This window comes from Corvus hawaiiensis, chromosome 18, assembly GCF_020740725.1.
Source record: "Corvus hawaiiensis isolate bCorHaw1 chromosome 18, bCorHaw1.pri.cur, whole genome shotgun sequence".
NCBI classification, from domain to species: Eukaryota; Metazoa; Chordata; class Aves; order Passeriformes; family Corvidae; genus Corvus; species Corvus hawaiiensis.
In genome coordinates this window covers 5,408,317-5,424,921 of record NC_063230.1, presented here as the reverse complement: position 1 = coordinate 5,424,921, position 16,605 = coordinate 5,408,317, and the positions used below count along the sequence as shown (strand labels likewise).

Sequence of the window (16,605 nt, the reverse complement as noted above, 5' to 3'; positions counted from 1 at the left end):
TCTGATGGCTGAGAGCAGGAAGTATCGTATCACCCAGGGAGAAGGAACCGAGATTTCTGATGCCCTCACAGCCATACCAGCTCTCTAAACTGAATCAAGAGGTCCACTGTAGTAACATTTTGGGTGAGGAAAATTAACTGGGTACTTCTGCACCAAGGCAAGCTGCACATTAGCAAATGGAACAACTGGTATCTTGAAAACACGGAAAAGAGCTGGGAACGCTGCCCAGAAGCAGGAAGAGAGCAGTCAATACAGGCATCCTTTTCACGCACAGGGCTGGGTTGATACTCAAAGGCAGAAGTGACACAAGCCCACATATGAAGGTATAAGCACTGCTAAAGCTAAGACAGGATCAGATGTAGACTCTAATGCTTCATTCTAGCACAAAATTTAGAGATCTGACCCACATGCAAAGGTTTCAATCACGAATATTGTCTACGGCAGGAATTGGCCAGTTTTGAAATAGTTTCATTAAGAAAGGTTCCCAATGAGTCTGAAGTGCTCTAGTCTCAGCTGAATGAAATGCCTTGAACCAGAGATAGAAGTGTATGTAGGATCTAAAAACAGCTGGGATGTGGAGCTCCAAGATACATACATGCACATACACACAAACACACACCCCACACACAGAGCAGAGACCAGAGCAGCCCAGTTCTGGATATGTATCTGAGCAATCACTCTTTCACCTCCAGCTGGTGCCGGGTGTGGAGCTGACCCTGAAGCTGTTTGATGCCAGCAGTGTTTCTCAAGGCACGGGTTGCATCTTCTCTCAAAGGAGTTGTGTGGTGAACTCCTGTGACATTTTCAATGCCATCTTTCTTCTCCTGCTGCCCTTTTGCAAACCCGAGCCAAGCATCAAATGCCTAAAACAGAACAATGAGAGCTGCAAGCATTATATAGACAGGTTCCAGGCCAGGGACTCCCCCTGCAGACAGCAACTCTCCCTTACAATGGATAGGAATAGGCAGAGCTACATCAACAGCAGGGCACTGCCACAATGACAGAGGGACAGAGATTTATATCAGCTGAGGCCAGATGGGGAAACGTGTGCATTTTCTAATCAGTTAAGAAATTTTAGGGAGTTTTCCAGCATCCCAAAATAACATACAGCATCCCAAAGAGGAAAGGAAACAGACATTCAGTGTGCACTCTGCTGACTGCACTCAAATCTGCACATGATCTGTACATCTGCAAACTCACTTGCCTGCCCCTGCCCTGCACACCCCCTTACCTTCCTCTGCACTGAAAGGGACCAGTGCCACAGTGCTTGCACTGTCTTCTGCTTTTCCCATTGCTGCTGCAACAGCTATTAGGGGAAAAAAATGCACAGCAACCAGGTTAGGAGTTGACATACCCAACACCAGCCAAATACCCAACACCAGCCAAAGCATCAAGCAAGGAGGAAGTGATGGTAGACCCAGAGCAGAAAAACCTACTCAGTTCACCCAGTCTATGGCAAGGTGTCCCTTGTGCTAGCTGAACCAAAAAATCCTGAAAATGTTTAAACAAAGTTTTCTTGGTCCTTGTATAAATGGAACGTGAAGGAGAAGGGAGAATGACTAGCAAGGAGCCAGGTATCTACTCAGGGGAAAATTCCTTACCCGAGCTTTCCAGCAAGAGAAGGAAGCAGAGCAAAGTCTATGAGTCATTAGTTCATCTCCCCTTCTCTGCAGCAGCTGAAAGGCAACCAAAAGATTGAGTCACTTGCAGACAAACCCCATTTATCTGAGCCAAATGCTATTAGAACAGCTACCCAACAGCTTTTATCACCCTCCCTTTGCTCTGTTGAGGCCACCCCCAATACCCAAGTGCCCTACAATGTAACCCCATTTGCAGGTATCTATAAGCCCAGCAAGGATTTCATTCGCAGTATATGGTCCCATCCTGGCAAGCTCGGGTTGTCTGGTTAACTCTGTTACTTCTATCCGTTTCTTCAGGCAAGACACAGCCATGCTCCTTCCCCCTCACTACACAAAACTGTCATGCTCCTTCTCAGCCAAGACTGCCATTCCCTTCACCAGGGAACACAGCGTGTTCCTCCACACCCGTAACTTCCCACAGGCTGAGGAGGTTGCTGATCATTCTCACCTTTTTCCCAAGGCATTTCTGATGATAATTTTTCCATTTCACCAGGTACTTCTGGAGCAAGTGCTGCTGGTGGTGCTGTGCTGCCCTATGGTGGTGAGCCTTCAGCATCAGAGACTCCCTTGTTAATTCCTTCCAGTGAAGAAACAGGGTCTGTAAATACACTGTTAGGGGAAGATAAATTAACCCATGTACCAAAAGGAGACTATTAATCTCAGAGTATCAAGTGATCAGCTACTCTTCCAGACTGTTTCAGCAACACTTAACTTGGACAACACTCAGCACTGAGAGTATTCAGTATAGGACAATTGTGAAACACTGCATGTAACAGACGGGGACCTGTGACTTGCAAGTCTTCCCTGTTGCCACTGACATTCTTTGTAACCTTTAGGAAATCATATGCCCTCTGTGCTTCAGAGTCCTCATGTCAAGAATGTACCATGGTGCCATGAAAATGCTTGCAGAGTTTGAGGGTCTTTCAGTATGAATTATTAGAGAATGACTAAAGCAGTAATTGGTAAGACTACTTGCACTGCCCTCAAAAGAGATGTCCGAGGTTCTCAAAATTAGTAATGGAAAATTCCTTTGAAGAAGGAAGCGTTAGCATTCCTTATATAGTACAAGGAACAAACAGAGAAGCAGAAGTAACACAAGCAGCATTCAGCAGATCACTGGAGTCCCAACTCACTCTCCATTCTCTGGGGACATCCTTTGTAAGCCAACAGACCATCCAGTCACTTCATCTGTACAGATGACACAACAGACTGCCCTTGGCTCATACACAGGCAACAAGGTCTTTTGAGAGTTCAACATCTACATCAGCTCACCTATATCCAAATGTTTTCTGGCCTCCACCACAGCTGTCACCTTCAGATGGCGGTGACACGCTCCTAGCCAGGCAGTGTCTCTCCACTGCAGCAGCACCTGAAGATACAATGTGAACAGGAGATGGGACACAGACTGGCACTGCAATGGAAGGGGACACAATGCACTCCCCCCATCGACGGTAACATAACCACTTCCACCTCATTTTTCATATAAGGCTCAGCAGGACAGTAAGAATTTCCTACAAATTAAATACTTCTGTATTTCAGAGGGTCCCCTTGGCATTTTTCAAGGTGTTCATCTCTTGCATCCATCCCCTCCCTGCCCCACCTCACCAATACTACTATGCTGTATCATACTACTGGTCTTCCCTTCCTTCTAAGAAATGAGAAGAAGGAGGAAGAGAAAAAGCCATGAGCTTACAGAGACAAGTTTCAGAGACACCTGTAAAAACAAGATGAGACTCCCACTTTGCAGATCTCTCTTAGTAGTGGCTCTTAGATTAAGTTTTTGGTCCTTCTAATTGTATTACCTGACCCCTGCCTGAATCAGCACCTGTACTGAGACCTTGGCACCTGCTGTACAGATCCTACCTTTGACAGGATTGCTCTCCTGTAGTGCTCATCTGCCTTAGATTCATGTATAAGAGCAAGGGCATTTTCTCTCCAGGTACACAGCACCTGTCTGAAGGCAAAAATACATACAAAATTTAAAAACAAACAAACCCATTAAGAATGATTCTCACTTGTTCATTTGGCACTTTCCTACTCACAGAGGAACCAAAACCAGCTGCATCTATAAACTCAGTCATGCAAATCAACTTCTGCCCCTTCAGGTCTCTACTGAAGATAAGGCAGGGCAAAACACAACACACTCTGTAATACAGCAGCTTCAGCTGAGCCAATCAGGCTCTGCAAGTGACTCAAGCTGTATAGCATTAAAACAAATAAGGTAATTAAAGTAAAGTAACTACAACCAACGCCATGTGGTAGTATCTTTAATCACTCTCCTCACTGTAATGCAAGAGAAGCCTCTGCATCGTCCAGGCTGCTTTAATACCATAACAAATAGGGAATGATGCAGTTTGCTGTCTGTTGACTCTCACAGGACTAAACAGAGATTTAAAAAATATTCAAGCAAAACAGATAGCAAACAGGAAGACATTGTTTTCTTTTAACTAGATGACCTGCATGCAAAGAAACAGCAATGCATGGCAGAGTCAACTCCCAGCACTGAACATTCAAAAAGTTACAAAGGTGGCAGTGAAAGAAAGTAATTAATTTGACTGCAGTGCAGTCCCTCCTCTCATGCTGCCTAGGAAAAGGCTCACCGCAGCAGCAGTCGAGTGTGCTGTTTCTCCTTCTCAGTTACTTGATACAGAATACACTGTACATTTTCTTGGTAAATCTGAAAAAGAAATAGTACTGAGAGGTAAATTTACCTCAACACCTGTGAGGAGAGGCAACATCTAGGAACTCTTAGTAGCAGCTCATACGTAGCACTGGCAGTAGAGTACAGGGGGAAAAAATACAGCTACTGAAAGCAAATGCTGCTTCTCTGTGACAAGCAATCATTACACAACAGTTAATGCTAGCTATGATTATACCATTCATCAGTGCTACAAGATTACCTTGGTTATTCTGCTCCAAAAAGTAATGCTAGAGCTCAGACAGCCCTACATACACAAGCCTCCATTCTACCCTGCAAACGCGGTGTGTATGTGCCTCGAGCGAAGCAGTGTGGCAGCTCTTCAGCTCTCACTGAAACACTACAGCACATGCAGACAAGTGCCCCAAAGGAAAGGCTGTTCCATCCTACCTTCCAAGACGCCAAAGTCTTGCCCAGTAATGTGTGTTGATAGTGCAGGTCTGCTTGCACCAACTTCCTCCATTTCTCACGCTGATGTCCCACATACTATAAGAGGGAAGTGGAAGAAACCCAAAAGATACGTACCCATGAAGGACGGAAAACAGGTAATGGCAGAGACAGGAGGGAAAAGGACCATTCCCAGTCTCTGGAGAAACATCAATCCTTCACCTTGCTGTAACAGGTTTTCACTCAAACTGGTGCTGCACTCTGCTATTTCCCCAAAAGGCCTAGGTGAGGTGCTTTTTTCCCTGCCCTTTGTAGGAATTCTCTTGAAGACTAATGCAATCCATTTAAGTTAACAGGTCTGCACCAACCTAGCAGCTCCAACTATAAAATTTCTCACAGATTCTCAAGACATGATGCAAGGTACATCTAGTACCTCATATCATGGTAAGGAAAAGGCCTAGCATGAAAGTACTCTGTGACAGTGTTTGCTACAACCTGTACACAAATACAAACCATACACGAAGGCCTGGCTGCAAACTTCTAACTTAACTCAAGTTTTGAGAAGGACACACCCAGTACTGGCTAGGGACAATTTCATCACACTAACTCTGGTTACGTTCCCAGGTACATCTAAACTATATTCCCATTCTCAGCATATCTAGATGCACAAACAAAAACAATTCCCTGTCCTCCCTACACAGTTCCTGTTCCACCCACAGTGAACTGGTTTTATCCACCTGAAAAGGGAGGAGAACTTAGGAATGACTAGTGTTTAAAATAAACAAGTTAACTTCTAGCCATATGGGTACAAGGAATTCAAACATAACAGAAAGAATTCACAGTCTTCCCCATCTGTTAACTCTCTCACCTCTCTCCACTTGTTCCAAGTCTGCTGCAGACACTTTGAACAGTGAAATTTTAAAGCTTCTGTCTCCTTGAGCCTCCTATGAGAAAAATAATTATTTGGCCTACAATGCAATCCATGTTACTGAACACTTCTAGCACAGACTTGAGTGTGCATTTGTTATTTTTAGTAATTCATTTACTGGAAGACAACTTAGTAGATTCCACACACAAAAAAGGCGTGAGCACCATTGTGAATTAAATGCTCTTTGTCCAAAGTAAGCTGCCACAGGGCCAATCCAAATCATTGTTTGAAAAAAATTCTTACTCTGTTTCTCTCGCCTGAGTCTTTTGCTTCCACAAACTGAAGGCCTTTAGCAGCAGCTGGTTACTGTAGTGATCTCTTGCACGAACCAAGCCCTCCTGCTCCTCCAAACGTGCAGTTGTTCTCCTACGCCAGCAGCACCAGAAACAGTGCAAGAGCTGCCTTTCGAAATGAAGGACAGCCTGAAATGGACGGAAGACGGCAATGAATGCACAGCACAGGCCAGCTACAAACAACAGAAAACAACTCCTTAAAGATGACATGCACAGAACTGTCCAATGTTTGTTTTTTCTGAGGTTGAACAGCAATGGACATGCCATCAAAGCCCCTTTGCTGTGAAGTTATGTGATGTGCTCTGCAGGCAGCTGTGTACATATGGACGGAGGAGCTGTTAACAAAAACCAGCAGGCCAAAGAGAGGAAAAACACAAATTGATAAAATAACGTGAAGGACTCCTAAGAACCAGTAAGTTTCAGAAACCAGTCCTGTTGAATTTACAAGAACCGATAATCTCACACCACCAAGGGTGAGCCATATCTGCACAAGGACACCCACATGTGCTACTGTCAACTTGGAGTTATGTAACAGACCATAAAAAAGGCCACTGTGGATGCTACATGTAAAGACTCCAGGACTATATACATATATATACACACATCCCCCTTAGAAAATGAAGGGCCCTGGAAAAAACTTAATTGACACCTACCTAAAAGCAGCTAATTTGTCAGTACAACCCTGCACTTCTTAAATAGGCTGGGGTTGGCCCTTTAGTATTATTATTATTTCAACAAAGTAACTATGAGACAGTGTGTGAGAAAAGAGAGAGAGCACACACACATTTACAGGGTGATGGAATAAGTGAATGAACTATGTGAATGACTATCCTCTAACAATAACTTGATTCTATTATTAACAAACTGCTTAACTTAAAAAAGGTGATCAGTAAATATTGGTTGTAATCTATTTCCCCAGACTTGATCCCTCACCAAGGAAAAGGGAATTTACAACAGCCAAGTTCATCTCATGCTAACTCATATTCACAGACAGTGACTATGAAATCATCCCCTCTATTTCCTAAGCAAGGTACAAAAGTTACATTTACCCTCTTCTCTCTCATTCGATATTCTTGCAGCTTGCAGGCCTTCAGCAGCCATGTGTCAAATACCTGTCTCATCAACACCCTCCTGGCAAGCAAAAAGGGGGAATGTCAGCACAGGAGAGAATTCCTTCAGAAAACATACTGATTTTAGGAATTTCAACTGGCTAAATGAGCCTCAGAGCTAGGCTTAACCAATCTCCCTCTTACATTCCACAGAGAAGTAGGAAATGTAAATTGTTCATTACTCACAGAAAAAGTCAGAGCAATTGTCATCAGGTCATGCCCCCAAAGGTATTACCCTACTTTAGAAGAGAATCAAAGGCCCACAGATTCCACATTTGTACGAGTCTGTATTAATATTTCTCTGCATACCTATAACGGGCATGAGCCACTGATGTTAAGGCCTGCTGCTGTTCTTCCTCCTTCTCTTCCAAACGGGACTTCCAATGGTTCCAGTACTTCTGCAGCACCTGAAATAAAACAAGAAAGACACAAAACCCCTCAAAGATACCAAGTGAGGAGAAGAATGCAAAGAAATAAATTATTAAAGTCCTACTGAAACTGCATACGGCAATGGTTGCCTCCTGCACTGCTTCATATACCAAACTTCATAACCTCCAACAAGTTTTTCTGGTAAAAGAAAAAATCCACCATAAACACAGGAAACAAAAAACTAAAATAACATATCTAAGAGTGCCAGTTGACTCATACAGGAGATTTTCTGCGGCTATTAGTATTTAAGTACAAAGCTACTGCTGTAATAAAAAAGTAATTACTTTGTAGGTGACAGTGGAAGTCAATAGGACAGCTCAAGACAAACTAACACAAGAACCAAAGTCAAACCCACTGTAACTCGATGCTGACGGGACGACAGATTTGTTCTCATTTGCTGAAGATGAGTGTCCAGGACATTTTGCCGAAGACCCTTAAAGCCAAGTTCCTGTAACAACAAGAAATAAACATAACTTTCATGTGTAGTCCAAATCAGGTAATTTAGACTGGTCTAGAATCCTAGAATCCCTTGAGTGGGGGCAGAACATGGTAAATAGAATTATGAGAGCATCCTGCTTCAAATCACTAATCATCCTGCTCTTATAATCACTAATGTTTTCACTCCAGGATCCAAACCAGTATATTGGTATTCTTTTAATGATCAGTACTGATTCAACCTCAAAAATAGTTCCGTTCCAAAAAGCTGGAGGCTTGGTTGTGCCCACCTTTCAGACAGCCTTCAGGGATTTAGTATTTCTTTAAAAAAACCCTAAAACCTAAACAAAACCCCAAAACACTCAACCACTCACACATGCAGTAAGCTATCTTTGGTCTCATGTGAAAAGCAGCATGCACACATTACTGCAGAGAAGAAAAAGTAATTCTTCTTCCCAATTGGAAGAATAGCTGTTCTGGACAGCAGCACAGTTTCCCCACTTGGATTCAACTGGCAGATTCCAGAATAGTTGAAATTTAGAAACCTGGTGTATCTCCCACTTGACACCCACACACCACTGGTCAGTATTACAGAGACCCTCCACAGCCCCTGCCACCCACCACATAACAGTACTCTTACCAACAGGTGACACTTGTAGTGCTTTTCAGCCAGCTCACATTGCTGAGCCTCTTCCACACATAGCACAACATCTGTCACTGAGTTAAAGTATCTTTTACACAGAAACCACCTTTTCCCACACAGGGGCACTACATCTCCATCTAAATTTGCTTCAATGTTTGAATTTCCAGTGCCGTTATCTGCAGAAGTTTCGACTACAGTCAAACTTTTAGATTCTGCTGGCTTATCACAATGTATTTCTGATTCACTCTAAAATAACAATCATAAATTATCTTCTGCAGGCTCTTAGCTGCTAATATACTGTAATTACAACAGTTTAATGATTAGTTAGTATAGCATTACATACACCTATCTAATGACAACGTTTGCTGTCACCCGCGCTACTGCACAACATTCCTACTTATTAACTGGATCTTTCCCCTGCGGGGATGCTTCTAACTTGTCTTTGCTAGGGACCAAACACAGATTGGATACAATGCTTCCAGTGTGCAAAGACTCTCCATAAGGCAATCCTTGCTGCTTGTTTTTCCAGGTCCCTTTGGTGAGCATGCATTCTTCTCCTGCACTCCCACAACTGCTGCCAATCAGAGAAGCACCTCCGGAGCGTCCTGCTTCGGCAAAACTCTTGGGCCACCTCTAGGAGACAAACACAAATCACTCATGGCTTGTTCTGTCCTAGGCTCATTCGTGTCAGATGAGATCCTGGCATCTGAGCCACTGGTTCCGAAGTGGCATGAGCTCTAACACTGAAAAATGGTTACAAGAATTCACACTAATGCTCAGCTACAGATCATACGCTTCCTATTGATCGCAAAGGCAGTTTAAAAGCAGTAACCTACTGTACTGATCGAAGAAAGGGAAGTTAGGACACTGTATTACTTGTTCAACATACTCAAGGTTGCTTACATCTCAGCATACCCCTATTACTAATTCCTGCATATCCAAGCTAGATTATTTTCCACTGCCACCAATCAAAAAGCAATTCATACAAATATCTGAACTCATTCCTGTCACTGTTGTACCAGGGACGGTGAAAAAAGCAGCGTAACTCCAGTCCAGGAAAGGAATGGAATTATTTATTAATTTCCAAACTCTTTTATATAACCTGGTTCACTTGAATGGCATAAGGTTATTGGTCCTTTGACCATCCACCTCTTAGAATTATTGGTTAAACCACAACACCCATTTCAAAATATTTCTCCAGTCAGTAACATAACAACACTGCAGCTGCGAGATAAAAATATTAGTTTACAAAAACCTCTCACTGTTCCCAGCAAGCGTGCGTGTGAAATCAAAACTTTCACATGGATACTGGCAGAAAGGTGGAAGATTTCTCTGCATCAATCTTTCAGCATCCACACATTCCCATTCAAGGGAAGAAACAAAAGAACTGGTGTAATAATCTTTACCCTCCTATAGGAGTTGAGATTTGACTGATTATCAAAAAGAAGAATAAAATCCAGAAAATCCAAGAAAATCCACAAACTCATTGATCAAAGTCTTGAATACATCAATCTCACAGATACAAAGACAAAATATAAGACAATATGCAAGTTTTCATCAAGGGAATTGTAAAATATTCTCTTGTAAATGACATGGAAAGCAGGTGATCCTCCTGACAGTTCAGCATATGAGCTGAGCTAGCCAGGCCTGTCACAGTGTACAGCCCAAGCTGCATCTCATGACCTGGTGGGCAGAGACATCACAGTGTCTCCTAGAACAGAAAAAACCATCACTGTGCCCTAAGCAAAGGGGCTGAGCCCTGTTCTGTCCTAAATCACCATTTCCCTCACCATTCTGACGTTTCTTTACTCTGTTGAGGTCCAGGTATCCCAGCCATGCTCCCATGCATCTCCTCAATTCCCAGCGCTGATGGTGAGTTACTGCCCTGGTGTCCTTCTGCTTGTCACTCTGGGTATATAAATACAGCTCTTGCCACTGCAACCAAGCCTGAAGGAACAATTAAGGAGCAAGGGCAGTCAGGGTAAAAAACAAACAAGATTAGGAAAAAGAACAAAGAGAAGGAGAGGAAGCACACACACACAGTAGGAAATTCCGTATGAGGTCTAAAGGTGAAAGCCATGAGCAATGAGACTCCCCCTATAAGAGGGGGAAAAAACCCAACAAAACCCAAACAAACACCAATGGAATGTCAGCATAGAAATGGTCAAAGACAAACATGTAAAAATTAACCTTGTTTTTCACATTTTTAAATACTTTCACACTTTTTCCCATTGAAAGACCAATAAAATACTTTTCTTGTGCCAACAGGCTTTCTTTCAGAGTATTTTCATATAAGAGGGACTCACATCACGAGATACTGTAAGACTTCCCAAGTCACAAGTTTCTTTCCTTAGCAGAATACTGCCCCAAAACAGGCCGTGTTACATCTTACAGCGCAAGTCAAATTAAATATCGTCCCTTCTTTTTAATGAAATGGACAAAAAGCCACAGTTTCAGTGAAAGAAAGAAAGAGACCCATGCTGTTTTCACTTCAGCTAAGATCAACCATCTGGACAACACTCTTAGTCATCTGATTTACTTTAAGTAGTCCTGCAAGAAGCAGGAAGTTGGACTTGATGCACCTTGAACTCTTGACAGGTTTGGTGCCGTGACCACTTCCCTGGGGAGTCTGTTCCAGGGACTGACCACCCTCTCAGGGAAGATCCTTTTCCTAATGTCCAATCTGAACTTGCCCTGACACAGCTTCATTCCATTTCCTCATCTCCTGCAAAGTAAATAAGTACAAGGCCTAATTTTTATTCATCTGCAACATTTTCACATGTGTGCAACTTGAATATTAGAAATGACAGTAGCTGAAGCTCCTGAGACTTACTCGAAATTGCAGGCCCTGGGCCCAATGCTGCAGAGCCAAAATATTCATTTTATGTCCAGAGCATTTCTGGTAGTGTTGTCTTCTCCACACTGCCCATGAAATGCTGCCAAAACAATGTTACAGACAAGTTCAAACACAGGCGCCATAATTTGGTGCAAGAAATCACTTTCATCTCACTGGAAAAATGTATGAACAACAATCTTTCCAAAAAACCACAGACTGGTTTGGGTTGGAAGAGACCTTAATCACCACCTTGTTCCAACCCCCTGCCATGGGAAGAGACACCTTCCACTATCCCAGGTTGTTCCAAGTCCCATCCAACCTGACCTTGAACTCTGCCACGGATGGACCATCAACAACGTCTCTGGGTAACCTGTTTCAGTGCCTCACCACCCTCACTGTAAAGAATTTCTTCTTAGTATTTAATCTAAATCTACCCTCTTTCAGCTTAAAGCCATTCCCCCTTGTCCTCTCATTGTATGCCTTTGCGAAAGTCACTCTCCAACCTCCTATAGGCTCCCATTAGGAATTGGCAGGCTGCTATATAAAGGTCTCAAATTCACAGTCCATAGGTGTGCCAGAAGAACTCACACATCCCAAAAAAGCAAAAGAATTCTTAAAAAAAATCAAACACTGAACGAAGTCACTGCAGGAAAAGATAACACAGATCATGGCCTTATGATCAGGGCTGCTCTGCCTGTTTGTATTCCATCCTTACCGCAAACAGCTTCTTTCCCTGAATGCCAGTGCCACAGACTGCATCCCATGTTTTGTCCTTTGAACACCAACATAAACCAGCCAGTGCTGCCAGGTCCTGAGCATAGCTTGCTTCTTTGCTGTGTACGACAAAAAATGGCAGCATCTTAAGTTCACATGGGAATCTGGCACATCTTAACCACTCCATTGCAGATCGCCCCCGACTCCTGTGCCCTCAGCCTGCAGGGACATCTTGTGGGAAACCCTGAAATGACAGCGACCCTCCCCCCTGGTCGAGGGTGTCGCAGTGAGAAGTCTCAGAATTGCTGACAGCACCATCCATGCCACTTGTTCAGAGCAGCATGAATTATTGGACAATGGCCGATAATCACTTTGTCTTCAGTGCTTACAGGGGAAATAACTGCAGAACAACAATATTCAGTGTAATGACCGTACTGGGTTAGAATTAGAGGATTTTCTTTGGTTTGGTTTAAAAAAAAAAGTTCAGCAGGTTCATCAGTTGCTTTTCAAGAGTTATTCTCTACTACAAGCAGAGAAAATTAACCAGAAACAAGTCAAGTTTATTTAGCAGGCTGGTCAGGCAGCTAAAAACAGAAGTGGTGTCACAAATTCCAGTTTACCACTTTATGCAGTGCGCCACACTTTCTCCTCACAGCAAGCTGGCTTGTCAGAACTGACATCAGTGAAGCAAAGTTTTTAGAAAAAAACATCATTGATTCTACGCCACTTCACATTTACACATAAAAAACCCCAACTTTTTTTTCCAGGATTTCCTTGTGAATCAAGTATTAACCTTGAAACAGGTCACCTTTTTCTATCTTTGACTAAGTAACACACAGCTTCTGCTGTAAATACTCTGGCCTCACTCAGTAAGAAAGGAAGTCTGGATAGCCTGTCAGTTTGTGTCCAAAGGTGTCAGTCTCTACGACATTCTGAGGCTACAGTTCATGTGCAAAGAGACCGGTTAACTTTCTCTGCAAATCAGCATAGAACAAAGCCACACTATTATCTTTAAACAAGGGTAAACCTCCCTTCAGCAAGAAAGTTGCTACCAGTATAGACGGCTCCAAGTCAAATCCCTTGCAGAGCAAACAACCTACACATTAAGACAAAGGGCACTACAAAAGTTTAGGCTTCTTTCAATTGCAAGACACATGCCGGAAGGAACAGTCAATAGACCTTAAATAAGTGCAGTTAAAACCACATGGAATTACTATCTAATGTCTATAGCAACAGTTGATAGAGAATTCCAAGAACACATTCTATCAAAAAACATCTACTCAAAAACATACTAAGTTAAAAAAAAAACAACCAAAAACTAACCAAACAAAAAATCAAACCACCACCTCAAAAACAAATAGTGCAATCCAGAGCAGATGGAGAGGCCCTTAAGCTTATTCACTGGCATCCCTAAACAACTATATAGCTATACCCCTATAACAGAACCCTCCTGCCATCTGGTCCTGCAAGCACTGCACTGCCATGGGGTGGGGGAGCTCAGGGTGCAAACAGGCACAAGAGACACAGATTCTGGTAAGTATTTCCCATGGAAACTCCCATCTCAGTATGTCCCCAAATACTGGTAATTACCATCACTTCACTTACCATGAGACTCTGCAATATAATACTTGCTCCTCTTTCCTTGCTGCTGGCATACATAGGCTCTCCAAGCCTTGAATATCAATTTAAGGAGCAAATGCCTGAAAAATGAAAGAAGTGACATTCAGTAAAATATTTAAATAAGCAATGAAAACATTGCTCTTGGCCTAGACATACCATGGATGTAACTTGCTCACTGGTATTAAAAACTTCTTCAGAACCTAAGCAAAATTTCTCAGACACACCCCAACGGGAAGTCATTTTACTAACCTGTAATGGTTGTCTGCTCTGAGGCTGAACTTCCTTTCTCTACAAACTGTCCACTGCTCCCTCCACTCCCCAAAAGTTTTTTGAAGAATCTTCTGATCATAAAAGCATCTAAACAGTTGAAAGATATGGACATGGGAGACATCATACAGGCTTTCAGAGCGACCACGAATCAGTTTTAATGAAGATTACACCACCTCTTCTCCAGGCTTGCCTGATTAACCTAACATCTAATTGCATTTAAAACCATTACCCTACTGTGACACTTTATTCCAAGACTCTGTGAAGTATTGCAAGAAGCAATCATTTTACTGACTGTAAATGCTTCACATAAAGACAAGGAATGAAAGACAGCTGTTGTTAACTTGTCAAACATCAGAGTGCCAGTTGACTTTAGACCTATTCACATCTTTTATCCTCAGTTCTGTGTTTTATTCTAACAACTAGAACAAATGATAACAACACATGTATTTTCCTTTCTGATTTTGTTCTTTGCTATTTTAACACAAAATATTTTATATATATAAATAAATACAAAAGCTACATCAGATTTTATAATGCTTTGATGTTTCCATCATGTAGTAATAGCAGAATTAGGCCCAGAATACCTAGAGGTCTCTCAGTGAAACACATCAATCCTCTCACAAGCTGCAATTCACAGCCACCTACCGCAAGCCACACTGCTAAGTCATTCCAAGCACTCATGCAGAAAAGAAAAAAAAAAGAAGAAAGAAATGAGCTATATGTTATTTTTTTGGACTTGGTGCGTTAACAGTATTGCACATGCATTAACAGGTATTGCAAATTAAAGCTATGGAGAACCGGGTACTTTTAAATCTAGAAAGGCAATTCATTATTGCTTATGCTCCTTGCTGGTCTTTATAAAATCCCTTTCCCTAAAAAATAAATTAATCATTGTGCTGAATTTGTAGACAGCCAAAGTAGTGACAATTCAGTAGATAGGACAAGAGGAGTGGTGAGGTTCACAGGACAACTTCCATTTACTAACTAAGTCAGAAACAGAATATATTTGATACAGAAAAATGAAACTGAATGACTAAGGATCTGATCTTATTCCAAGTGCAAGTCTTCCCACTGGGAACTGCTTCAGTTCCCAAGGGTGTGGTCAAGCAAGAATGAACAGGCAAATTAATGCAAAACAAGAAATGAGTACAAAGCATGGGTTTTCAGTAGCTCACAGAATACTGACAGCAGAAATGAATTATCTGCCACAGGTATTTCCAAGTCAGACAGATACCAAACATATACAGATATACATTAAGAACAACAGTGCAAATAGTAATATTAACTGAATTTCATATTAAGAGTTAGACTCAATGATCCTTGTGGATCCCTTCGAACTCAGAATATTCTGTGAAATCTCTGCCATCTTAACTTTGGGAAATAGTTAAATTTAAAGCAGGTATCCCAATCACATCCCATCGTTTATATGCACATACTGTTCAATTTTATCAAAACACAATTCCTATGAATTTGGTTAATAAAAGTTTAACCACGATTATTAAAAACAAAAAAGCATGAGCAAGAAAGGTACCCAAAGAAAACCTTCAAGTGATCTCAAAATACATCCAAGTATTTTTTTGCCAGCCAGTACTCTCTTAGCCCAATGGTTTACCATTAAGCCATTAAAAAGAAAAAAACACAAAAACAAACAAACCAACCAAACAAAAAAACCAAAAAAAAAAAAAAAAAAAAAAAAAACCAAAAAAAACCCCACCACCCCAAGTTCTGAAATTTTATGTACCTGGCTTTGGAAGGGAGAACTTGTGCAAATGTCTTTTTTGCCCACAGACAGAAGAATTTCCTTGCTAGATATCTGGAATATAAGGAAATGTTAGTTGCCTTTGTACTCCTCCTCTGCAAATTCCCAGGCAGCCATGAAAATAGGAACTTTTATTCTAGTTTCAGTAATAAAAGTAAGGGTCTGGTTTTCAGAGATCAATGCATATATGAAGTATTTAGACCCTGAAATTAGTACCTGAAACAGAGCAATTCATAAAGTATAAAGAGGCCCAAGCATTACTGCAAAACTTGAATTGAGATGTACTTCTTTAGGAATGCTGGGTAGCCAAAATGCATTCTAAGCATCCCTCTTACACCCAGTGACACTACTGAGCAGGGTGCTGGCTGACTGGGGGCCCTTTCTGAGATTTCAATATGGTAACATCACTGTTTCCCTCAAGTAGACTGGCTGAGTCCAGAACACTTGAGACAATCTAATGTCTGGTCCTGTCTGAAGCCAGCAGATCTTCCTTCTTCCCAACTCCCCTCAGCAGTTCCATACCTCCACAAGGTTCTCTTAACACCAGCTCAGCTCATTAAAGTTTTACTGTGACACTATCACCCTTCTCCCCTTTTTTCCCAATGCACTTCATAGTTAATTGGCACACGGAGGACCCCAATAAGCACCAAAAGCTTCACAGGGTAATTAGTTAAAGCATACAGCCAGAAAGGGGGGGCCTCCCCTCTTCCAGCAGCTCTGAGCTGCTCCATCAGCTCCAGCTGCTCAACAAATGATAGCTTTTTAATCTCTAAACAATTACATCCCACCTTTCTCAAGTTTCTTTCAACAAACAAAAGAAACAACAACAACAAAAAAAATTAGA

General features: G+C 42.0%; 1 protein-coding gene across 6 annotated transcripts in view; it reads right to left on the bottom strand.

Annotated features, from left to right (window-relative positions):
- Positions 1–16,605, bottom strand: part of SFI1 (SFI1 centrin binding protein) — a 30,540-nt gene that overhangs the window by 8,958 nt on the left and 4,977 nt on the right. For 4 of the 6 annotated variants that reach the window (XM_048322694.1, XM_048322695.1, XM_048322696.1 and 1 more), the window contains 21 exons: positions 15,744–15,815; positions 13,982–14,089; positions 13,718–13,812; positions 12,114–12,231; positions 11,396–11,498; positions 10,353–10,509; positions 9,034–9,195; positions 8,560–8,630; positions 7,840–7,932; positions 7,365–7,462; positions 6,996–7,077; positions 5,897–6,075; positions 5,594–5,669; positions 4,729–4,824; positions 4,241–4,317; positions 3,504–3,594; positions 2,913–3,009; positions 2,089–2,249; positions 1,602–1,676; positions 1,232–1,306; positions 687–863 (listed from right to left, as the gene is read on the bottom strand). In XM_048322694.1, coding sequence (XP_048178651.1) covers positions 687–863; positions 1,232–1,306; positions 1,602–1,676; positions 2,089–2,249; positions 2,913–3,009; positions 3,504–3,594; positions 4,241–4,317; positions 4,729–4,824; positions 5,594–5,669; positions 5,897–6,075; positions 6,996–7,077; positions 7,365–7,462; positions 7,840–7,932; positions 8,560–8,630; positions 9,034–9,195; positions 10,353–10,509; positions 11,396–11,498; positions 12,114–12,231; positions 13,718–13,812; positions 13,982–14,089; positions 15,744–15,815 — 2,263 coding nt within the window. Of the gene's footprint in view, positions 1–686; positions 864–1,231; positions 1,307–1,601; positions 1,677–2,088; positions 2,250–2,912; positions 3,010–3,503; positions 3,595–4,240; positions 4,318–4,728; positions 4,825–5,593; positions 5,670–5,896; positions 6,076–6,995; positions 7,078–7,364; positions 7,463–7,839; positions 7,933–8,559; positions 8,631–9,033; positions 9,196–10,352; positions 10,510–11,395; positions 11,499–12,113; positions 12,232–13,717; positions 13,813–13,981; positions 14,090–15,743; positions 15,816–16,605 lie in introns of those variants that run through there. The other 2 variants (XM_048322698.1, XM_048322697.1) reach the window with 2 other exon arrangements.